We start from the raw sequence: 25,046 nt of genomic DNA, 5'->3' as shown, positions 1-25,046 counted from the left end.
TGATCAGCCACCTCTTGCACACCACCTACTGGGACATGCCCGAAACCAAGGTACATGCCCTTGACCAGAATCGAACCCGGGACCCTTTAGTCCCCAAGCTGACGCTCTATCCATTGAGCCAAACCGGTTTCGGCCTATCTCCAGCCTCTTGATATTGCAATAAACAAGCAATTCAAAGACAATTTGCGCATGGAAATTAATGACTACATTGAAAATAGAATGGAGAGAAAGCAGCGTGGAAACTTTGTGAAACCTAAACTGCAAGAAGTTGTGACTTGGGTGAAGAATTCATGGGAGAAAAATCACTGACAGTTGTATTGCAAATGCACTGAGCAGGCTACCTTGACAAGAAGTACTCATTTAAAGACAGTGCTATTGCTAAACATGAGAGATTTGGTCCACTGATTCTGAAAGAAATGGAGACACAAGAAATTCACCAGGAAATTCAGGAATTGGATTGTTATGATAATGTTCCAGAAGATGATGACATGATTGTCATTGAATAAATGAGTAAATTCTTGATACTGTAGGATTCAGTTTGTCTGGTTTGTGTTGAAAACTACCGTACTACTGTACCGTATACAGGTAATAAATTTCCTTTATTTTCATTGTACCATATTATTCTTCATGGAAAAATAAGACATCCCCTGAAAATAAGACCTAGCGCATCTTTGGGAGCAAAAATTAATATAAGACACTGTCTTATTTTCGGGGAAACAGGGTAGTTTCTGCTCTACCTTGGTTAGCTCTGTGAAATACCACAATTATGGTCATTATTGTCTTTTCCCCTCACTACTGGATTATAAGATCAAAGTGTCAGGACTCTGTATTCATAGCTCTCTACCCAGCATGTAAGTTACTCAATATTCACTGAATTTTTTTATTTATCTGTAAAGTGAAGCAGTTGGACAAAATTTCCCATGTCCTTTCCATCTTTGATTCTAATAGATAATGGATTTACTTTGGATTATCTAAGTCCAGACAGTTGAATTTTCCCCTTCAGCTTACTTTATAGCCTTTTATTGCATACTAGTACTTTTCCAAATTAGGACATTTTGTCTAAATTCAACTTGAAGATAAAGAAGTACAAGGACTATGTCTAGACAAGGAAGGATTCTGAGGGAGTGATATTGCGCATGCTGTTGAACCCAACTCCTACATCTTGGAAGTTGTGGTTTGTGTCTAAAACAAGTGAAGAACTAAAAGGTAAAGGCAAATCAAACTTTAGAACAATTCATAGTATAAAATTTGATGATATCCTAAATTTTACAAATGCTAATGCACAATAAGTTTGTTGAACCTCCAAGAATATAATCCAGCACTGTACGGTAGTCCTTTGTATCAACAAAACTTGGTGAGAATCATGGATTTTTTAAAATTTATCTGTAAAGGATGCTTTGCACTTTGTAAGTCAAAACCCCATTACAGTGTATCCTGTTACAATGAAAATCTTTTACTTAATCTGGAAGCTCACTCAATTATTTTGAGCACTATATACAACCCAACAGATACAATGTAATTTTTGACAACTCTTTAAAATGTTGTAGCTAAATTAGAGTAATTGGATAATGTAGACAATGAATCAAATAATTTACTCTCATACTGTGCTCAATATTAGATGACATATAAAATTCAATTGAGAGCCCAGCCAGTGTGGCTCAGTGGTTGAGGGTTGACCTATGAATCAGAAGATCACAGTTCAATTCTGGTCAGGGCACATGGGGATGTGGGCTCCATACCCAGTGGGAGGTGTGCAAGAGGTAGCCATTTAATGATTCTCATCATTGATATTTCTCTCTCTCCCTTCCTCTCTGGAATCAATAAATATATTTTTAAAATTCAATTAGGAAAGGGAGTTCAAAAGAACCGTGCTTCTTCCTTGAATCAGACTTGGATAAACATTAGATGAGGGTAAACCCTAGGTGGGAAAGTATTTAATTAATTGTGCTTATATAGTTTTCTTGCTACCTATTCCTAATTATAAACTTTAAATCTGTGCATTTGGGTACTATTTGTTTTATCTCAAGTATAACATAATACTAGGCAGTCTTTAAAATCATTTGCTATTAACTGTAAAAAGTATACTAAGATAAGAACTCTGGAGAGCACTTGTGATCTTGATCTCCAGCATGTAATCAATTTGGTTCAAAAAAATTCTTATAAAAAAACAACTCTAAAATCATTTTCTTTTAGAAGGCATAAAATATCCAGGGAATTTTTATTTTTAAAGAAAAAAATCAAATAAGACATCGCTTTCATTGACCCAAACATGCATAATCCATCCTTAATATAAAATGCACTCAATTGGAAAATTACACATGAAATACAAAGGGAATGCAACTTTACATATGTAAAATGATTGCTAGCCATAGTAATTTAACAGTCAAATTAATAGACATTGTACATTAAAAGACACCACCACCATCTAAAGTCAATTATTTATGATACACCAAGGGAAATTCTGATATGGAATGGTTTGACTCAAAGCAAAGAATAAGGCACCTGCTATAAACTTAGAACAATAACTTTCATTTTAAAAGTTACAATAAAATTAACCAAGATACAAGAGGCAAACAAGTATAGGAGTTGACTTCCTGGGTGAGAAAGGCAGGTAACAATGAAGATAAAACCTGCTGCCCCCAGGTCAGTTGATTCTTTTCCTATTCTATAGTCAAATTCCTGACAATCCTTACCACCCCCCTCCCTCACTCTCTCCCATTCCTTGGGGCATCAGAAGCTCTCTCTGAGGTTCACACTAAGTATAGACAAGGTAGTCGATTTCCCTTTCTGTTCCTCTTAAAACAGCTTATTTTAAAAGAAATATCCTGAGGCAATTAAACAAAGCAAACAAGCAGCTTTCTTTCCAATTAACAGACATCTCTCAGGCTTTTTTTCATCAAGTTATGGCTAAGTACTTAAATAGCCAATAATTTGTTTTTAACAGTACCAGAAAACCCCAAATCTGCCTTCTTACTCACCCTTACTATTATTACAATGGAAGTCTGATCATAACCTATAAAATTACACAACAAAGGGAAAACTAAGGACTGATCCCTTATCAGTATATCCATTTAATTCCAGATGATACATTAGTCTGATATATCTAGAAACTGAACAATTTTAATCATAAATCTAGAAAAAGCATTTACAAACCAGGTGTAACTTTTTAGTTTGTGCCTTTTTGATGCTAAAAATGCTAATAACATGCTAAGATGTCTTATGGCACATTGGGCTCAACAGTATGTTCTGATGAGGCATCCACTTTTAGTAGTATTTTCCCCCTTGGACGCTGTCTACCATAGTAGACCCTTTGATACACTAAAGTAATTCTGATGAAATCATTGGTGAGATAAACAAACCTTCCCTGACTTTACTCCACCATGATTGCTTTTAGTGAAACTGAAGTGACTAAGTTACAAAATGCTCAACCAAGTTGTTTTCTTATGATATCTCAGATTAGTATATTCACTCATGCAAAATCCAAGGTAGTGTAACAGAAATAATATTAAAGTAAACATGGCTATAAGCATCTTTTACATTAGGCATTTAGAAGCTTTTATAATTTCCTAGGTGCTATAGATTGTGGGAAAACTAGGCTAACTGTATGGTTGTTCCATTTATAAGCACCTTATTACAGCACAGGTCCATGACCCTGTATGGGAATGTGCTTTCAATTCAAGATATTGTAATAAGTGCCTAGCTATATAAAAACCATAAGATTCCAAATTTTAAATTAAGCTAACTGCATGTACTCATTAGGGTTAACAAAATCTAGACCCTGTCCACACAGACTTAATCTAATTACCTATACTGTATACTGTTTTAATAACCACATTTAAAAACTTACTCTTTAATGACTGAATAAGTAGGGTTCACTAATGTAGCTTAACAATCAAAATTTTATTGCTTTATTCATGTGGTGCTTTTGCAAGGCACTGTGGTATGGACTAGAAAATTTGGAATGACTTGTGAAAAAACCTTGGAATGACACATGAATGATGATATGAAAAATAATTCGGAGACAGGATGATTTACTGAATTGTTTTTAACCAGGGTATCAAACATCGGGAATGAGTTCAAGTTAAAATTCACAGGAGAATGGAAACATCTTAAGGTCAGTCTCTTCACATGCCCATCCTGATACTTTGAATAATCTGGAAAATTGCTGTAAAGAGAAAGAGCAAATATTAAAACATGCTTTGAATAAGTTGGTCTGGCAAGGAGCAAATATTAAGGCTGGGAACCCTTAAATAATAACTTGCAAATGCTACGTAACTTCATTGTAATAGTGAAGACAAGCTTACCATAATAAAACAAATGTTCAGAAGTTATTTTTAAAAATTTCAGTTTCTGAATGTTATATTTTAATGTCCCAGAGAGCTTAGCAATAGCAATCATTTTAGAAAGGATTTAAAGTACCAAAGCAAACAGGTTTTTCAAGCACAGAATTATTTTGGTTTATCATTAAATATTACATGTCCCCTGAAGGCCTGGCCTATAACGTGCATGTTTCCTCATTCTCACAAGGCTGAAATCCAATCATCTTTAGGTTATATAAATTGCTTGGCTCTTGGCCATCTATCAGGAAAGCTTCCAACTGGTAAGTTTAGGAGACAAACAAAATAAAATGTTTAAAAGAAACCTAATAAAGTTAGAATGTCAAAATTTGAAATGCAGAAACATGTGCTTCAATATCAACAGCTTATATAAGAAAACAAATATTCTGTAATATATTTGCAGAGGCATGAGTCTATAACAGCAGGCTGCCCTGATAACGAATTTTTCTACCATATGTCAAATGTTTCTTTTATTAACCTAAAACCATTTGTCACATATTAAATTGCCACGTTTCTTTTATAGTGAAGCAGTTATTTGCACTAGCTTTACCCTTAACTATACCCAGCTTTTGACATAATGTTAGCTTCTGGGATATGTTAAATTAAGTTAGAAATCCATATGTACATAATGTTCAAGAGTTTTGTTTTTTGTCTTTTTTTTGCAAAGGTATTGATAATGGAATTGCAAAACATCCTATTTCCTTCTGAGATGTTTTGCTTTTTGTCTTGGTCTACATTTCTAACAGCTTGATCATTACTAGGAACCCGACGACCTCCTTTTCTAATATCCTGTGGGCACAGTCAAGCTGGGAGAAGTTTCTGGAGCACCACCCTCTGTGCATATGTGGGACAAGGAAATTTGTTCAGATGAAAGAGAATTGTGTGGAGCTCGTGGCAGGTGGGTTGAGAACTACGAGATTCGACTCACCACTGAGAGGTCACCACGTCATCCTAAACCCGTCACCCAACATCCCGCCCGACCGCGGCCCCCGAAGCACTTACCAGAACCACAAACAACAAAAATGAAGAGAGCCAATAACCAGGGTCCTACAGAGGCCTTCTCTTCGGGAGCATTTCTCTGCAAAAAGGAAAACCCACCGTTTCAAATGCAAAAAGCCGCTGCGACCCAGGACTCCCACAGCATGCTCTCCGGCGGAGTCTCTCCTCCGTTCCCGAGCCGCCAGCTCCCGCACCCCCTCCCCGAACCCCCAACTGAGTGTCCAGCTCGCGCCTCGGCCCCGCAGCCGGCCGGGTCCGGGGCGGACACGACGTGGCCCCAGCCTGCAGCACCAAGGCGCGTCCGCGCTTCCTTACCGAGGTCTTGGCTACGTTGCCGCGCTGCGTGATGTTCTTGCTGTGCTTCTCGTTAGCCATACGGATCCGCTGTTTGGCGACCATCTTCGCGGCGCCACCACTACCCCAAACCACCCCTCGGCCTCGCTCGCTCCCCCTCGGACCGCTGCGACGCCCCGCTCCCGGTGCCGCCGCGGGAACGGGAGGCTCAGGCGGGCGCTAGGTCGGGCCGGAGGGCGGCGGCGCGGTGCTGAGCGCCGCAGGCGGGGGGCGCCGGCCGCCGGGGAGCCGGGGCGCCGGCGAGCGAGGCTGGAGCGCGGGAGGGCGGCAGGACCGGAGCAGCTCGCACCGCCGCCGCCGGGAGCGTGGACTGAAAGAGGAAGAAATGAAACAAGTGGCCTCGTAACCCGTCAGCTCTACTTGGGTTCGGCTGCCAACGTCAGCACTGGGAGAACTCCGCCCCGCGGAAGTGCGGGCCCCGCCGGCAGAGGGGGAGGGAGGGGAAGGCGGGCGCAGGGGCCCTGGCCCAGCCCTCCCCAGCTCTGTAAAATGTGTCCCTCCCACCCTCCCCCGGCGGTGCGCGTGCGCCTCGCGGTTCCTTCGCTGCTACAGCCTCTAACGGAAGTGATTGGCCCGGAGGCTGGTGACTCCGGAAATACTAAGCTGCCGGGCCCACGCCGGAGTGGACGTGTAGGGGCCGGGTTTGGCCCTCGTGAACTCTGACCCGAGTGCATAGGTTTCTCTTTCCGGGACGAGATGGCGCCGTACACGCCGCTTTTAACAGGTGAGTTCTGAACGAGCAAGGGTCTGTTCCTTCAGAGCAGTTTATTTTTTTGTGTCTTTGTTCTGGGGCTTGGAGTCCGATCGGCCTTTTCTTGTAGATTGCGGAAGAGCCGGAGGGACCTTTGGTTTTTTTCTTGTTGCGTGGCAATCGGAAGTGAAGTCCCCGCCTCTGCGCTTTTGAGTTTCCTTTCCCTTTTGCCTATCATCCTTTCCTGCCGTTACAAGTTCTGCCGGATTAGAAGAAGGGTGATAAGAACCGAAAATGCTAGTTGAATTTGTTACCGTGGGTTTGCAAAACTTAATATTGTAGGCTTTGTTGACTGTGAAAGCTAAATAGCTTTATAGACACGTGACTAAGTCCACTAGAATGACCACACATGAAGAACACGTGAATTAAAGTAATACCAAGTTTTGTACTCCTTGCTTTGATGAAATTTGTAGGACTTGAAAGAGTGGAACTGTGGCAGTACATGTGGTCTGGGATGATAGTGAGCATTATAGAGATAATATAGCAATGTTTGGTGTTGAAATTATTATGAGCTTTTTAGCATTATAATAGAGGATTCCTGAGATTTTGAAGCTGAGGCAGAGTTTATAATGTTGGAGGAGATAATAAACTTAGTATCAGACAGTGTGGGGAAGATTCTGGACTAAGGTAATGGCTGGAAGTCTCATGTGAGCATCAAATAAGTAGGGGACAATTGGGGGTGGGGGAGGCTTAATAACTTATGTAGAAGGAAAAGAAAGTCATTAAAAGACAGGATGTTTACTTTTGTGGAAAAGTATTATTTGCTCCTGAGACTAGAAAGAAACCTTTTTCGTTTTTGCATTCTTCTACATTTTAAGATCTACATCAAGCATATCAAACTCAAAGGCTAACATGGGCCAAATAAACAAGGTTTAAATTTATGTGGGGAAAAAAAAACACACACACACACACAAAAGCTTCAATTTTCATAGAAACAGAGATATGCTGAATACAAAGGGCTGAAATGAATGAGTAATGGTTAACATAAGATAATAGAACATTTTAATAGAAAGTAATGTTTTTTTTCTTGAACATTAACTTACCGGACACCGAATAACTGCACAAATTAATAAGTGTAACGCAAATAAACCTATTTTTCTTGTTCTCCAAAAGCGAAATATTTCCTGTTGCAAACACCAAACAAGTCAATACAAGACTAATGACGTGGCAATCTGCTGCTAAAATACACACTGCTACTATTAGTGGAGAGAAATGGTGTGCTTGCATGTAAGGCGCTTAAGGGAAATGAATGCAACATGATTATAGTAATAAGTATAGTAATCAGTCATTAGTAAATGTAGTTTGTTACTAATAGAATATTGTAAAAATTAAGTAACGACATTTTTATTAAAATGTTTCTTACATACTGTTCTATTGTCTGGGCCACAAAAATATTCATTGTGGGCTACATGAGACCTGTGAGCTTCGAGTTTGACATGCTTGATCTACAATATACTACATTTTAAGATTTTTGTTATTATGCACTGTGCCCATTCACATTCAACCTGTCAACTATAGTTTATTCATCAAACATTTATCAAATACTGACTATAATTTGTTAGATAATATGCCAGGCAGATACTATTTAAAAGGCATAATTATATAATTAAACTAGAAGCCCGGTGCACAAATTTGTGCACGGATGGCGTTCCTCCACCTGGCCAATGATTGGGGTTGATCAGGGTTGAAAGAGGTTGGCCAGCCAGCCCTATCGGAGTGGGATGGCCAGAGGGACTGTATGAGGTTAGCTGTGGGAGTACACTTACCGCCAGGGGGAAGCTCCTGCATTGAGCGTCTGCCCCCTGGTTGTCAGTGCACATCAAGAATTCAGTCATTCAATTGCTTAGGCATATATATATATATTGTTTTTTTTCCTCTAGCTTTGTAAAGGTTAACTTGTATGCTATTCACAATTTTAGAATACTAAATGCTTAGGGGTGCTTATTTTAACATAGATCCACAGAAACAGTGGACAGGGATTGCTTAAGGCAGAGATAAACCTTTTACTAAAATGTTAAATGTCTGTACATGATCACCCACTATGACTTCCCAGTTAGCAATTTATGATCTGATCAACCTGTGAGATTACTGTCCATAGAAAAACTCTTTTTCATCCACATGATTAATCTTTAAACACTTATTAGATATTTTAGTTAACAATAGGTTATTTTACTTCCAGAATCTTTTAAAAACTTAGACTCACAGGATTTTTAGTTGTGAATAATTTAGAGATTATTCAGTACATTTTATTAGTCTGACTTAATTGGAAATGACAAAGGGATTTTTTTCCCCCCAGAAAACTTTATACAACCTTAAAGTTTCAGTATTGATGCATCTAGGTATTGGCATGACTCCAAAAATCTGTGTTTCTTCATCCCTGTGCTCTTGACTTCTTCATTGTTAAATTTATTCTGAGGCTAACATTCTACATGATAGCTCAAGGTCTACATTCAACTAAACCAGTAACCCCAAAGGAAAGAGCACATTGTTGCTAGTCACAAGGCTGGCTGTTTTTAGCTTGGCTTGGCTCTTGCTCCTCTTTGATTCAGCCATTTTTATATCAGATCACCAGGACCAAGTTATATTCTCACCCCTGGATAGTTTTCCAAGGAGAATTATAGTAATCTAAAAAGGGGGGATTGATAGAGGTTTCATGTTGTTTGGCTGCCAAACAACATGAAACACATATTGTCTAGTCGGCTTGCTTAATTGAGGCCATTGAGATAATTTATTTAAAATTAAGTCATTTTTTCTAAATTGTTATGTACTTCAATGAATGTAAAGGTTGAAAAGAGTATCCTAATAATAGAGTAATATGAAAATTGTCCAGGATGCTGTCACAGTAACAATAACGACCGAAAAGCAAGCTGTGTGGGGCAACCAGGCTAGCAGGAAGGATGACCAAACAACTAAATAGCAGGCTGTGTTGGGATGACCAGGCTGGCAGGGGGTCAGTGAGGGGTGACTAGGCCAGCAGGGGGAGGCAGTTGGGGGCAACCAAGCGGGCAGAGGGGGGCAGTTGGGGAAGACCAGGTCAGTTGGGAGGGACATTTGGGGATGACCAAGTTGGCAGGAGCAGGGAGAGAGAGGGGGAGGAGGAGGGGGAGTTAGGGGCATTCGGGCAAGCAAGCAGGTAAGCAGTTAAGAGCCAGCGGTCCTAGATTGTGAGAGGGACGTCCCTCGAGTGATCCCAGATTGGAGAGGGTGCAGGTTGGGCTGAGGGGACCCCTCCTCCCCCGTGCACAAGTTTCGTGCACCAAGCCTCTAGTCATGTATAATAATAAAAGTGTAATATGCAAATAGACCAAATGGCAGAACAGCGGAACGACCATCCGGTGACCATCCAGATGACCATGCTATGACACACACTGGCGCCAGGCCAGCCAAGGCAGGTGCAATGCAATTGATCAGGGGCCTGACCATTGCCCCATGATCACCCTGCAGAGGGTAGCCCAGGCCACTGGCCTGCAAGGTGATCAATAAATCGGGGGGGAGGGGGGGACGGGGACATCATGATTGCCCTAAACAGGGAGGCCCAGTCCACTGACCAGCGGGCTGAAGCAGGTGAGCAGTGCCTCCCTCTGCAGGGTGCAGTTGATCACCCCAAAGAGGAAGGTCCAGGCTACCCAGTGGTGCTGGCACTGCGGCAGGTGGGCAGGCCCCCCTTTTTGGGGCAGTTGATTGCGGGGCTCCTGGACTATGAGATGGCACAGGCTAGGCTGAGAGACACCCCACCACCTGTGTGTATTAATTTCACGCACCAGGCGCTAGTATTATAATAATCACCATATCCCTGCCATAGGACTTTTGTTAGTTGAAGCCCAGTAACTCAGAGCTAGAGCAATAAATTGTACATGTGTATCTGGAAAGGGTAGTAAGTTTTAAAAAATATGTATGTACAATATTTAATATAATTATTTTTAAATTGTTATTTTTTGTGAAACTGGCACTTATTTGTTTAATGAAAAAACTGTTTACATTCTCGATTTTTCTAGGTGGACATATTGCCACATTCTCTTTGATTGAAAAGGAAAATCATTAAAAATAAGAAATCTTACCAAGTCTCAATACATTTAGTTCCACATTCTATTCATTGTTTCAGTCACTTCTAATTATTGAAGATTTTTTTTGAATTTATTATTTTGCTTTTGTTAACTTGTAATACAGTTTATATTCTGTTACAATTCTTGATTTTGTGTTTCTTCTAATAAACGTTGTATATTCAAATTTGTGTAAAAAGTTGCTCAAAATGATTAAATTCAGTAAAGTATCTTTAGTGATACCAAAATCTCTTGCAGTGCTTTCTCATAGTTATGCTAATATGAAGGGAGGTGTGAAGTAAAATATTTGTTTTGAATAATGCTTATATGTAAGAACAAAACTGGAACAACTTTGTATGATTTTTGAGATGAATTCAATGGATAATTAGTCCCCCTAAAATAGGTATATCTATTATAAAGCATCATATACAAAGAAGGTTGTTTAATTTAGTGAGTTATTTTGTCTCATAGAATATGTTCTTTATCTTATTACAAAAATCTTGGTCTATTCAATTTTTTATTTTAACTTAAAATTTTTGAAGAACGTTGTAAAACTTTTAATTAGTTTAAGTTCTTGTTGTATTGTGAAAAGCATTACCAAAAAATATAGGCTTTTTGGAAACTGGTTTGGCTCAGTGGATAGAGCATCAGCCTGCGGACTGAAAGGTCCCAGGTTCGATTCCGGTCAAGGGCATGTACCTTGGTTGCAGGCACATCCCTGGGAGGGGGTGTGCAGGAGGCAGCTGGTCGATGTTTCTCTCTCATTGATGTTTCTAGCTCTCTATCCCTCTCCTTTCCTCTCTGTAAAAAATCAATAAAATATATTTTTAAAAATATATATGTAAGCTTTTTAGAGACCCTTTATTTTGATATAATTTAAATATAAGAAGGTGCAAAAACAGTAAATAGACTTTCCATGGACCCTTCACCTAGTTTTCCACAATGAAGTCCTATATAATCATAATATGTTATCAAAACCAAAAAATTGACCCTAGCACAGTAGTATTTACTAAATTATAGTTTTTGTTTGAATTTCACCAGTTTATGTGTTTGTGTGTATAGTCTTAAGAAAATTTATCATGTGTAGATTGATGTAATTGCCACTGTCAGAATATAGAACTGCTCCCTCACCTACTTCAAACTCTAACCTGTGGCAGCCACTGATTTGTCCTCTATCATCATACTCTTGTCCATTTCAAGAGTGTTATATAAATGGAATCATAGCACATGCAACCTTTGGATTTTTGTTTTTAAAGTTTTCGCTATGTTGAATGGGAGTATGTGTGTGTTGAAAAGCAGTTGTTTAGTTTGACTCAAGATTTTCACTTCTCCAGAAACATATTCAAAACAGGAATTGAAAACCACATGAGACTGAATGCTAATTGACCCTTTTCACACTGACTTCTCTGTCAAGTGTTGCCTTGTAAGATTTGGATTAATTTACATGAAAAACTGTGGGTTAGGTGGGATTTCCACTCCCTTTCCCCCTTATTTCTGTCTTAGTCCATTTGGGCTCCTATAATAAAAGATCACAGGCTTATAAACAATAGAAATTTGTTTCTCACAGTCTGGAGACCAGGGAGTCAGAGATAAAGGCATCTGTAGATTCAATGTCTAGTGAGCACTCATGTCCAGTTTCCTCTGTGTCCTCAAATGGTGGGAGAGGCAGGGGACCTCCCTGGAGTCTCTTTGATAAGGACACTTAATGTTACCTCTCAAAGGTCTCACCTCCAGTTGCGATCGAATTAGGGGTTAAATTTCAACATATGAATTTGAGGGGTGGAGTACACAAGCATTAAGTCTGGCACCTCCTGTGGGGTCTTTTGCCTATCTTAATTTGGGGTGTAGGTATGAAATAAGAATTTAGAAAAGGAAAGAAAGCCTTATACTAGTTGTTGCGAAAACCCTGAAATTGCAGTTTTCCCCAAGTAAGCATTGTGGTCAGTGATAATGGTAATACAAGTATGAGGACCAAGGTTACTAGTTACAAGTGCCATGAGAACATAAGAAGCCAAGTTGAGCAAAGCTTTTTTTTTTTTTGCCAGTTACCTCAAGCTTATGGGGTCAGCAATTAAGTCAATAGACAATAACATGATTTGATTATATCACCATATGACATATTTTCTAATTACATTGCAGCTTCACTGGGACTGCGTTGGTGATAAGCCGTTTTGTTTTCCTATGCCTGCATGTGGTTTCTGAAAGAGCTCTCAGTGTGTGCAGTTGCCACTGCAGCTTGTGGGAGGGACCTTGTTAGACTAACAAAAAGTTAAATAACCTAGTTAAAGTGAAATCTGGTAACTGAACACCTTAGTTTGGGGAATTCATTTTTTATTAATCCCTCAAATGTTTGTTAAAAAATTAATTATAGTATTAAGAAAAGGATGTCCTGATCTCTTTTAAACCATACTGTGTCATATATGAGATTGCAGCAGATGATTGATTTTGATGATAAGAAATAGCATTGTTTTGCCTGTGAAGTGAGAATAGTCAAAAGGCCAAGAAGTAATGAAGAATTTTCATGCTAGCCTGCCAGGGTAGTTCAATGTTTGAGTGTCGACTGATTAACCAAGAGGTCACAATTCTATCTCATCATTGATGTTTCTATCTCTCTTTCCCTAATCAATAAAAATAAAAAATAAAACGTTTTTATGCTAAAGAATTGAATTTCCTAGTTGTTGTTATTGTTGTTATTAGTAGTAGTTATTATTGTTGTTAATCCTCACCCAAGGATATTTTTCCATTGACTTTTAGAGAGAATTGAAGGGAAGGGGAGAGTCAGAGAAGTATGATATGAGAGAGACACATTACATCCATTCGTTGCCTCCTGCATGTGCCCCAACCAGATCCAGGGATCAAATCTGCAACAGAGGTATATTCCTTTGACTAATGGGCCTATGCTCTATCCACTGAGCCAAACCAGCTAGAGCTTTTTTCAATATTTTAAATGTATTTCTTCATTGATTTCAGAAAGGAAGGGAAAAGGAGGAGATATAGAAATATCAGTAATGAAAGAGAAACATTAATCAGCGGCTTCCTGTATACCTCACACTGGGGATTGTGCCTGCAATTTGGGAATTGGTCCAGACTGAGAATCAAACCATGACCTTCTGGTCCATAGGTTGACACTCAACCACTGAGCCACACCAACGAGGCAAATTCTTTTACTTTCATTCTGACTTTAAATTATTTTCTTTGGGAGTGAAAATTATTTTACTTTTGATAGCTAAAAATTGAGCTTATTAATTCTCAGGTAGAATATTAGTGATCTAAGAACTGGAGAAGGAAAAGGAAATATGGACTAGAGTTGGAGCCAAGAGTGGCCCTTCTCCACCAAGTTGGCTGTGTTCCCAGTAACCAAGAGAAGACTGGAAGATTTGTGAATAGCTAGCAGGAAAGGAAGTAGCTGTAATTGTGGCCGTGGACTTCAGTAAAACTTTTATTCTTTTCAGTTCTTATGCTATTGCTGAATTCTAGCTCATAAAATAGTAAATCTCTAGGATAAGTCTTATTAGTTTTATATCTTACACTAGAGACCTGGTGCATGAAAATTCATGCATTGGTAGCAGGGCAGGGGTCCTTCAGTCCAGCCTGCCCCCTCTCACAGTCCGGGAGCCCTCAGGGGCGGGAGGTGACCAAGGGATCAGCAGAAGATGATGCCCCCATCACACCTCTGCTGCTGCCACTGCCGGCAGCACAAGCCTCAGCCGGTCCTGGTTACCAGAGTCTTGGGCAGCCCTGGGTATCTGGGCAGCTGCCATCCAAGGCTTGCCTACACCTCAGGCCAGCCCTGAGCAGCTGGGGGGCAGAAGGAACTGGGGGACTCTGGAGGCAGGTGCATAGAGCTGCCCCAGTGGGGCTGAGGGGGCTAGGCACCACCATCTTGTGGTTGTGGGCGCTGCCATCTTTGAGGGCATGGCAGTCAATTAGTATATTCCCTCCTTATTGGCTGTGGGCATCATCTTTGTGAGGGTGTGACAGTCAATTAGCATATTCCCTCTTTTTTAGATAGGATATTGAACACTCATGTTCTACCTTCCATTTCCACTGCCCCACCCTAGCCCAAGTTTCCCTAATCTCTCTTGTGAGGCTACTGTAGAACTGTCTTGATTAGTCTCTTCATGTCCACTCTTACTCCCTTCTAGTTTATTCTCTAAACTGACCTTTTTAAAATGCAAATCTGGTTTTTAAAATCATCTTAAAGTCTCCCACCCTTCTTAGGCTATGGTGAGAGACGAGCACTGCCTAATTTAAGGCCACAAAATTCTGCTTGGTCTGAGCCCTCTTTTATTCCCCAGCTCCATCTCCTTCTAGCCACAAATACCTTCTTTCCCTTCCTCTGATGCTTGGTCATCTCTCTTGCCATGAATTTTTACACTTGTTCCTGCTCTCTTTGCTTGTTAACTGCTATTCATCCTTCAGATGTCAGTACACAAATTAATCAAGGACATATTCCATAACCTTCCATTAAAAGCAAACAACTATTATTCAATCTATTAGCCCCTTATATCTTTCCTTTGTAACACTACACACAGTTATTGAATTCCATATATTTGACTAATTATTTGATTAATGAGGTCAGGGTCAAAGCTGATTTTTCCCCTGTTATAGCTTTCTATAGGTCTAGTAATAATTAATGTCGTTTTCTAATACTTTTTTAAATCGAATTTATTTAAACAATACAACAAAATTTAATCAACAATATAGTTGCCATTGTTTTCTACTACTTGTGCCCAACGCTCAGGAAGCATTTTAATCCCTCTGTTGTAAAATTCTTGTGATTTTGATGCAAAAAATTCGGTCAATGCATTTTTGAGGCATTCTTCATTATTAAATTTTTTTCCAAGAAGAAAGTTTTGCAAAGAACGAAACAAATGGTAATTGGAAGGGGCAATATCAGGAGAATATGCAGGTTGAGGGAGAACTTCCCCATTCCAACTGGCGCAGTTTTTCAGCAGTGATTCTTGCAGTATGCGGTCATGCGTTATCGTGGTGAAGAATTCCGCCCTTCCGATTAATCAGCGCGGGTTCTTTTTCTCTTAAAGCTTGGGCTAACCTTTCCAATTGGGCACTATACACTGCACTTGTAATGGTTTGGTTAGATGGTAAAAGTTCATAATGAAGAATTCCTTTAAAATTCCACCAAACACACAACATCACTTTTTTCGCATGCAAGTCAGGTTTTGGTGTGGGCTGCGGAGCCTCATTTTTGTCCAACCATTGAGGCCGCCTTTTCAAATTAACATACAGAACCCATTCTTCATCTCCGGTAACAATTTGCTCTAAAAACGGCAAACGGTTTTGACGAGAGAGGAGCGAACTGCAAATTGTGACTCTTTGATTACGGTTGTTGTCGGTCAACTCATGAGGAACCCGTTTTCCAAACTTTTGGACTTTGCCAAGTGCACGCAATTGATTGGAAATTGTTTTTTGTGAACAATTTAAAGTTGTCGCAAGCTCTTGTTGGGTAATTTGAGGATTTTGCACCAAAAGAGCTTGAAGAGCTTCTTGATCAAAATTGGACACATGGCCTCGACCACTCTTGTCATCTAACGAAAAATTTCCCTCGCGAAATTTCTCAAACCAACGCTGGCATTTTCTGGCGTTAACTGCATCTTGACCAAGAGCACTACAGATGTTTTTTGCAGCCTCACTTGCTTTTCTTCCTAATTGGAACTCGTAAAGCATGCAGTGCCAAATATGCTCTTTATCCGCCATCTTCTTAGCCCTAGTTTTGCAACAAAAACCAAACCAAACACAAACTTTTTCAAGCAAAACTTGTTAATTGTACTTCACACGTTCTGTAGATACCACGTGTTTGAAGGTTATGTCAATACAAGTCAACGCCAAGCAAGATTTTAAACGAATGTTTAAAAACGACATTAATTTTTACTAGACCCGATAGTAGTTCAACATAGGCTCTGGGAGGTAGTTTTTTGTTCTTGTTGTTGTTTTCTCCCAATAAGCATTTGTTGAATATTGAGTGAATTTAGTTGATTCAGCTTTAGAAGCTTCTAATTCAGCTATTTTCAAAAGTATAATCTATTTCTATAGATGTTTATGCTTATTAAATCTTGAGTTTTGTTCACACAATATTTAAAGCCATTACTATCATTAGGGACTTAGTAATTGATTGTGTCTAATCCCACTTGCTTTCTTAGTTTGAGAAAATATAAATAATTAGTAATGCCTTACATTTTTTGTTGATTTCAGAGCAGAAGAAAGAAGGAGAGCTAGAAACATCAATGATGAGAATCATCAATTGGCTACCTCCCACACATCCACACTGGGATGGAGCCTGCAATCAGGGCACGTGACCTGACCAAGAAATCGAACTCTGGCCTAGTTCATGAGTTGACGTTCAACTACTGAGCCATGCTGCCCAGCCATGCCTTACATTTTTAAGGGCTTTGAATATCTGCTCTATTATCTCAATATATAAAAGCCAAGTGACTGGAATGGCCAGTTTCTGTGATGTGCACTGTGGCCGGCCAACCAGCCTGACCGTCTGCACCCAACCCCCTCCCCCATGGCTGGCCCGGACCCAGTCCACCCCCTAGGGCCTGGCCAAATCCCACCCATGCATGAATTAGTGCACTGGGCCTCTAGTTTATATAAAGGACACAGCCACCCTCTGTTCTAATGTTTTCATTTTTACAGATTAGGGAACAGATTTAGAGGTGATGTAGCCATGGATTCACAGCCAGATAGAAACAAAAGTCTGCCTTTGAGTTCAGGTCACTTCTATTATAGCACAGCTACATTTTCAATGATAGCAGTTAAGATTTTGAGTTTTTTTGTTTTTGTTTTTTTTTTAATAAATTTTTATTGTTCATATTATTACAAATGTTCTTTCCCCCCTCTCCTCCATTGCTCTCCTCCACCAGGTTCCCACCCCACCCTCTGCCCTTTCCCCACCCCCCATTGTCCTCATCCATAGGTGCACAGTTTATGTTCAGTCTCTTCCCACATCCCCCTCTCCCCTTTTCCCCAAGAATTGTCAGTTCACTCCCCTTCCATACCTCTGATTCTATTATATTCAACAATTAATATTGTTCATCAAATTTTTTTTAAAATTTCCTTGGTTTTTAGATTCACTTGTTGATAGTTACGCATTTGTTGTTCATAATTTTTATCTTTATTTACTTTCTCTTCTGAAAGAACCCCCTTCAGCAATTCATATAATTCTGGTTTGGTGGTGATGAACTCCTTTAGCTTTTTTTTTTTTTTTTTTTTTTTTTTTTTTTAGTGAAGCTCTTTATCTGACCTTCGATTCTGAGTGATAGCTTTGCTGGATAGATTATCTTTGGCTGTAGGTTCTTACTATTCATCACCTTGAATATTTCTTGCCATTCCCGTCTGGCCTGCATGGTTTCTGTTGAGAAATCTGCTGACAATTGTACGGGTGCTCCTTTATAGGTAACTACCTGCTTTGCTCTTGCTGCTTTTAATATTCTCTCTTTATCTTTTGCTCTTGGAATTTTAATTATGATTTGTCTTGGTGTGGTCCTCTTTGGATTCCTTTTGTTTGGAGTTCTGTGCGCTTCCTGGACTTGTAAGTCTAATTCTTTCACAGGTGGGGGAAGTGTTCTGTCACTATTTCTTTCAGTTTGTTTTTGATATCTTGCTCTCTCTCATCTTCTGGGACCCCCATAATTCTGCTGTTGGTTCGCTTGAAGTTGTCCCAGAGGTTTCTTACATTATCTTCAATTTTCTGGATTCTCTTGCCTTCTAGCTTCTGTGGAGGAGTGTCTTCTGACTCTTTATGTTCCAAATCTTTGACTTGCTTCTTGCGATCTTCCATTCTGTTTTTAGGACTCTGTGTAATATTTTTTATTTCAGACAATGTATTCTTTATTTCTTATTGATCCCTTATCATTTCTTGTTGATCCTTTACCATTTCTTGTTGATCCCTTATCATTTTTTGTTGATTTCTTATTAATTCTAGTTGATCTCTTTTCATATCTTCATAGGTCTTATCGATCTTTTCTAGGAAATTCTTGAAAAACCTTATAAGCGTAGATTTGAACTCTATATCCAGTCGCTTTTTGTCCTCCATTTTTTTTGTTTGTGATCTATTTCGTTGTCGCATTTCGCAGCTACAGATGGGGCGGGGTTTCAGGGTGGAGCCTACAGCTTTGGCTTCCTTCAGTCCCGCGCTATGCGGCTCCTGGGTCTCAGGGTCCTTCAGTACTCGTTGCAAGGGCCTCTGAGAGAAAGGTGCCCTCTATTTTCGCCTGCTACCTAACAGTCTAGGCCAGGCGTCTTCAAACTACGGCCCGCGGGCCACATGCGGCCCGCAGAGGAGTCTGATCCGGCCCGCCAGGTTTTTTGGGCAGTGAGCGCAGCCGAGGTGTTATAGTAGGAATTAGTAGTTCATATAGTCCGGCCCTCCAGCTCTCTGAGGGACCGTGATCTGGCCCCCACTTTAAAAAGTTTGAGGACGCCTGGTCTAGGCTCTCCCCCAATGGCCCGGAACTGGGGTTCAGTTCAGTTGGAAGTGGGGTTGGAGGTGGCGTTCAGAGCAGTCTGGAGCTTTTGTCTCCTTTCCGCCAGGGCAATTCCGCGGCATAGCCAACCGTCCCTTCTCTGTGCACAATGTGTGCGCCGCCTGGACCTCCTTTTGCCGCTCCCCCGGGGTTCCGCCTTACAGCCCAGCTCCCTCTGGATGAGCTTGGGTCCCCGGGATCTGGCCTAGAACTGGGGTTCAGAGCAGTCGGAACTGGGGCCCAGCACAGTCGGAGCTTTAATCTCCTTCCCGCTTGGGAACGCCAGCCAGGCACTCGGCCGCTCTCCTCTCTGGCTCCGTCCTCTCCACGCGTGTCGCGTGTCTCTGTACCTTAGGCTTTTACAGCTCCTCCGCGCTTCCTTTTGGTTTTCTCCTTGCTTCTCATTGTAGATTTTCCAGTCAGTCGACTTTCCTGTAGTTCTGGGTAATGTCCATTTTATATTTTAATTGTATTTTATTGAAATTGTGTGTGGTTGCGGCTAGGTGTTTACCTGGGCAGCCATCTTGGATTCTCCAAGATTTCGAGTTTTTATTTGTAAAAGTTACTTGAAAACTTAAGCTGATACAAAGAAGGTTGAACTTAGACTCAGCTTCTAATTCTGTTTCCAACATCAACACATTCTGAAAAAGAGATAAAAAATGTGAAAATAACCCTAGCCAAGTAACTCAGTTGGTTAGAGCCATCATCCTAATATGCAGAGGTTGCAGGTTTGATTCCTGGTCAGGGCATACACAAGCATCCAATAAATGCATAAGTAAGTGTAACAACAAATTATGTTTTTCTCTCTCCCCCTCTCTCTCTCTCTGAAATCAATCCTATCTAATAAAGAGGGAATATGCTAATTGACTGTCATCCATCACAAAGATGGCTGCATCCACAGCTGAGGCCAAGTTCCCATAAGGAGCCTTAATGAGCAATCAGCCCGGACTTCAGGCTACACCCTCCCCTGCTCCCATGGGGCTTGACAGGGGACTTCAAGGTGTGGTTCTTGTCTGGTGCTGGGCTAGGGGACCTCAGGTTGCTCCCATTGCCCCAGTGCCAGGCCAGGTGACCTCAGCCTGTGCCCCCCACCAGGGGGGACTTGACATGAGGATTTCAGGCTGTCCCCTTTACCCCAGCACCAGGCCAGGGAATCTGAGGCTGCATCCCCTGCCTGATGGGGCTTGACAGGGGATCTCAAGGTGCAACCCCAGGCCAGGGAATCTGAGGCTGCATCCCCTGCCTGATGGGGCTTGACAGGGGATCTCAAGGTGCAACCCCAGTCAGGGAACTCAGGCCACACTTCCTGCCCAGTGGGGCTTGATGGGGGACCTGAGGCTGTACCCCTCTGCCTGTGGGACCTGAGGCTATGCCCCCCCTTCCAGTGCCAGGCCGGGAGACCTGAGGCTGCGCACCCCGCTTGGCAGGGCTTGATGGGGGACCTCAGGCCATGCTCCCCACCTAGTGGGGCTTTACGAGGGTGGGATTGGCCAGGTCTGGATCTAGCCCAATTGGGGGGTTGTGGGGAGAGGCCTGGTCTGGGTCACATGTGATTTTGAGGCACATGTGGGTGGACGGGGACTTGACTCTGGGTCGCATGGTATGTCCCAGACTCTGATAGGAGGAAGATTTTCATATCATTTTACTAATTTTCTTTTATCTCTGATACTTCTATTATTACAGAGAAAGGGCTAATAGCAATATTAAATTATTTCCTCTAATTAATCCCCTCTTAATATGCACGAATTTTGTGCACTGGGCCACTAGTCAATAAATAAAAATATAACACTAAGATCACTTTTTTTATTTGAATGAAGGAATATAACTATGATTGTTATATCTCAGTGTACTTGCATATACTTCTTATAAAATATTAAAAGTGGATTTATTGAAGTAATCTCCTTAGAGATTAAATGAATATGCTTTATAAAAAAAGAAATGAGGATTATTACCTGTCTTAGTTTGAACTGCTATAACAAATTGGGTAGCTTATAAACAACAAATTAATTTCTCACAGTTCTAGAGGTTAGAGTCTGAGATCAGGGTGCCAGCATGGTTGGGTTCTACTGAGGGCTCTCCTCCAGGTTGTAGACTACCAACTACTTACTGTGTCCTGACTTGACAGAGAGTTGCTAGCTTGCTGGGCTCTTCTTATAAGAGCACTAATCCATCCCATTTATGAGAGCTCTGCCCTTGTGATCTAACTACCTCCCAAAGAGCCCACCTTTAAATATCACATTGGGATTAGGGTGTCAATTTGAGGATTTGGGTGGACACAAATATTCAGTCTATTGCATTACCTATTTATTCTTAGCAGTTATATGATTTCATGCAATGGGGTAAGAAAAATTTGCCCTTTACACACTAACATTCTGTAAGTCTAAGAAATGTTTCATAATTTTATTAATATTTTGACCAAAAGCTTTTTGTTTTTTAAGACGTTTGTGGTAACTATTTATTAACAGAGTCATGGTGATTCTTTTCATTTTATTTCTTTAGTCCGAGGATCAGAAGGACTGTACATGGTGAATGGACCACCACATTTTACAGAGAGTTCGGTGCTTCCAAGGTATGGTTTATTTGAGTGATATTAGCTGAAACTATGTAATACATTCTAAATTATTTTTGTTATTGTTATATTCTGAGAAGAAGAAAAAATGGCTAGTTTCTTGAGGTATATTGTATAATATTAACAGAAATTAGAAAGAATGCATATATTCTATCAAAAAAATGGATCTTTAGATTTGAAAATAATAGCTTAAGTATGTTTAAAAGAAAAGGTGTAGACAATAATGTAATTGAGGTCAACCGCCACCTTTGAAGAATTTTGTCTTAAAGAATGAGGAAAATTTTAAAATAAAACACTTGCTTGTAATCTTAATGAAATCACAGATGAAAAAGGTATTAAAAAAATAAAGGAAAAATGAATATATCTATATAATATACAACTAAAATAGGTTTAGATGTATTTTTCCTCAAAAAGGAACAATGGGCAAACCAAAAATGAACCAAAGTGATTATCTATAGGAGGGAATAGAATTACAGGACTCAAGGGTCATGTCTGTGAATGAACTTTGGTGTAGATATAGTTTTAACTTTGGACCATGGTATTCTTTTAAATTTAAGAAAAATAATAAATGAACCTTATAAATAAGTGAACCTTTCTTTATGTTAAGTGGGTAGCATAACTAAATGATGACCTGAAAAATTCTTAAATGCATTCAATAGTTTTATGAACACAAATTGATACTATCATTTTAAATCTATTAGGATAAAACAATCATTAAGAAACCAAGATTTCCAACAAAACAGCATTTGTCAATATAAATTCATAATTTTCTAAATTTTTTTTAAATTTTTTAATTTTTATAATAAATCTTTATTGTTCAGATTATTACAGGTGTTCCTCTTTCCCCCCTCTTCCCCCATAGCTCCCCTCCACCTGATCCCCAACTCCACCCCATGCCCTTCCCCCCCCCCCCCCGCCCCTGTCTTCATCTATAGGTGTAAGATTCTTGTCCAATCTCTTCCCTCACCCCCTGAGAATTGTTAGTCCAATCCCTTTCTATGTCCCTGATTCTATTACGTTTACCAGTCCATTTTGTTCTTCAGATTTTTTATTCACTTGATTTTTAGATTCACTTGTTGGTAGATATGTATTTTGTGTCTTTTTGTTGTTTGTAATTTTTACCTTTACTTTTCTTCTTCTTCTTCCTCTCCTTAAAGAATACCCTTCAGCATTTCATGTAATCCTGGTTTGGTGTTGATGAACTCCTTTAACTTTTTCTTGTCTGTGAAGCTCTTTATCTGACCTTCAATTCTGAATGATAGCTTTGCTGGGTAGAGTAATCTTGATTGTAGGTTCTTGCTATTCATCACTTTGAATATTTCTTGCCACTTCCTTCTGGCCTGCATAGTTTCTGTTGAGAAATCAGCTGACAGTCGTATGGGTACTCCCTTGTAGGTAACTACCATAGCTGTTTTTCTCTTGCTATTTGTAAGATTCTCTCTTTGTCTTTTGCCCTTGGCATTTTAATTATGATGTTTCTTGGTGTGTCCCTCCTTGGATTCCTCTTGTTTGGGGTTCTGTATGCTTCCTGAACTTGTAAGTCTATTTCTTTTACCAGGTAGGGAAAGTTTTCTGTCATTTCTTCTGTTAAGCCTTCAATATCCTGCTCGCTCTCCTCTGGCACCCCAAAAATCCAGATGTTGGTACGCTTTAAGCCGTCCCGGAGGCTCCTTACACTATCCTCACACTTTTGAATTCTTCTTTCTTTCTGCCTCTCTGGTTGGGTGATTTTTTTCTTCCTTATATTCCAGATCTTTGGTTTGATTCTTGGGGTACGTTGATCTATAGGTGAGTTTCTGTATATTCTTTATTTCAGAGATTGTATGCTTAATTTCTGACTGGTCCTTTTCCATTTTTTTGGTATTCTCTTTAAGGTCCTTGAAGGTCTCACCAAGCTTCTTGGAGGTCTCATCAAGTTTCTCAAAGGTTTTTAGAAGATTCTTGAGTAATCTTATAAATGTGATTCTGAACACTGTGTCGTCCAGTAGTTTACTTTCCTTCATCTTTCCCATTCGTGACATGTTTCTGTGTCTCCTCATTTTGGCTGATGGAGTGGCTTTGTGTGGTAGGTGACCTATAGGGTCCAGTAGTTCAGCTTCCCCAATCACCTGAGGTGGTCGCTTTTGGTATATATCCCTTTGTGGGCTGAGTGCAAAGTCTTGGTGTAATTAAGCCTTAATTGCTGTTGGTACATTGGGAGGAATTGATCTCCAGGCCAATTGTCTGTGAGGACCCACTCCGTCTATAAAGGAAGAACTGCTGCGCTATAGACACAGTTTGTTTCAGTTGGGTTTTGGTGTTTACTGAGTCTGTCTCCTGAATGTGTCACTTATGGGTGTGAGGGGTTGAAACTGACCACTAGGAACACTGGCTTCTGGATCACCAATGGGGTACAGTTCATTTGCTTGGGACTTGTTGGTTTTGTTGCTGGAGCTTTGTTGCTGGAGCTGCAGTTTACTTCATTAAGCTGCCACAATACCAGCCATTTATATGCAAAAGCAGCAGTATGGTGCCTGGGCAGGTCTGTAGAATCTGCAGGCAAGGCCTCAGGGCAGGGTCTCAGGGCCGGGCAGGGTGGGGCGGGGTCTCAGTATGTCACTAGGTTGGGGCGTGGCTAACAGCAATGGCTGTCCCAGCCGCCACCCCCCTACCCTCCCGCGTTTCCAAGTCCCCGCTTCCCTGCAATCCAGTACAGTGAACAATGATTGCTGTGGCACACCTCTGCAAGAGTCACCCTCACTTCAGACCGATGGCCTACAGACCAGCTTCTCCCTGTAGGCGTCTGGGTCCCCCACTTGACCCCAGAAACTTGATTTCAAAGTGATAGAGAGCTTGTTTCCTTTCGGGTTGAAAAGAAAAGCCACGTGCCCAGTCGCCCACCACCAGCCCTCACTAATGAAGAGTCTGAGACAACCAGTGGTGTTAAGAGATGAGGTGGTGTCTTCATTGACTAGCTGATGCTTGGGAGCAGAAAGGGTTAGGTGAGTCTGTGAAGGCACATAATGAGTCCAGTACAATCTCAGCATCATTAAGAGTAGTATAAGGAAGCATTATAACATGGTACTTACCTTCAATGAAGGTAGAAAACAACAAAAACTGGCTCTAATCAAGCTTTTGGATGTATGGTATGGGTCTCAAATTTACTGGATATTAGAATGATATGAGGAGCTTTGGAAAAACCACATATCCAGTACTGGGTAGTAAATGATAATAAGGACTTGTTGATATTGTGAGATGAAGTGGCATGATGCTGATTATGTTTTTTAAAATGCCCTCATCACTTGGAAATGTATACTAAACTATAGTGTAAAATGGTATAAAATTTGTTTTGCTTTAAAATATTCTGGCATTGAGGAGAGAGAACCAAGATGGTGGCATAGACAAATACTGGTAATCACAGCCTTCCACAACCACATAAAAATTACATCTAAAATACAGAACAGCCATCATTCAGAACCACCTGAAATCTGGCTGAATAGAAGTTGTACAACTAGAGAAGTAAAGAAG

General features: G+C 40.5%; 2 protein-coding genes across 5 annotated transcripts in view; one reads left to right on the top strand and one right to left on the bottom strand.

The window, feature by feature from the left end:
- Positions 1–2,199: 2,199 nt before the first annotated feature.
- SERP1 (stress associated endoplasmic reticulum protein 1) lies at positions 2,200–6,122 on the bottom strand. Its single transcript, XM_036444321.2, has 3 exons — positions 5,652–6,122; positions 5,340–5,415; positions 2,200–4,165 (listed from the first exon to the last, which is right to left on the bottom strand). The coding sequence occupies exons 1-3, from the start codon at positions 5,733–5,735 to the stop codon at positions 4,125–4,127; spliced, it is 201 nt and encodes a 66-aa protein (XP_036300214.1). The 5' UTR covers positions 5,736–6,122; the 3' UTR covers positions 2,200–4,124.
- A 134-nt stretch (positions 6,123–6,256) lies between these two features.
- The window catches only part of EIF2A (eukaryotic translation initiation factor 2A), a 44,252-nt gene continuing 25,462 nt past the window's right edge, over positions 6,257–25,046 (top strand). For 2 of the 4 annotated variants that reach the window (XM_036444318.2, XM_036444317.2), the window contains exons 1-2: positions 6,257–6,414; positions 21,470–21,539. In XM_036444318.2, coding sequence (XP_036300211.1) covers positions 6,387–6,414; positions 21,470–21,539 — 98 coding nt within the window. In that variant the 5' untranslated portion in view covers positions 6,257–6,386. The remainder of the gene's footprint in view (positions 6,415–21,469; positions 21,540–25,046) is intronic. The other 2 variants (XM_036444320.2, XM_036444319.2) reach the window with 1 other exon arrangement.

This window comes from Pipistrellus kuhlii, unplaced genomic scaffold (assembly GCF_014108245.1).
Source record: "Pipistrellus kuhlii isolate mPipKuh1 unplaced genomic scaffold, mPipKuh1.p scaffold_m20_p_2, whole genome shotgun sequence".
Classification (NCBI taxonomy): Eukaryota; Metazoa; Chordata; class Mammalia; order Chiroptera; family Vespertilionidae; genus Pipistrellus; species Pipistrellus kuhlii.
This window is presented reverse-complemented; position numbering and strand designations above follow the sequence as displayed.

Coding starts and splice junctions, on each gene's coding strand:
- SERP1 (XM_036444321.2), bottom strand. CDS start 5,735: ATGGTCGCCAAACAGCGGATCCGTATGGCTAACGAGAAGCACAGCAAG. Junction 5,416..5,651: donor GCAACGTAGCCAAGACCTCG/GTAAGGAAGCGC, acceptor TCCTTTTTGCAG/AGAAATGCTCCCGAAGAGAA. Junction 4,166..5,339: donor TTTTGTTGTTTGTGGTTCTG/GTAAGTGCTTCG, acceptor TTCTCTTTACAG/CAATTTTCCAGATTATTCAA.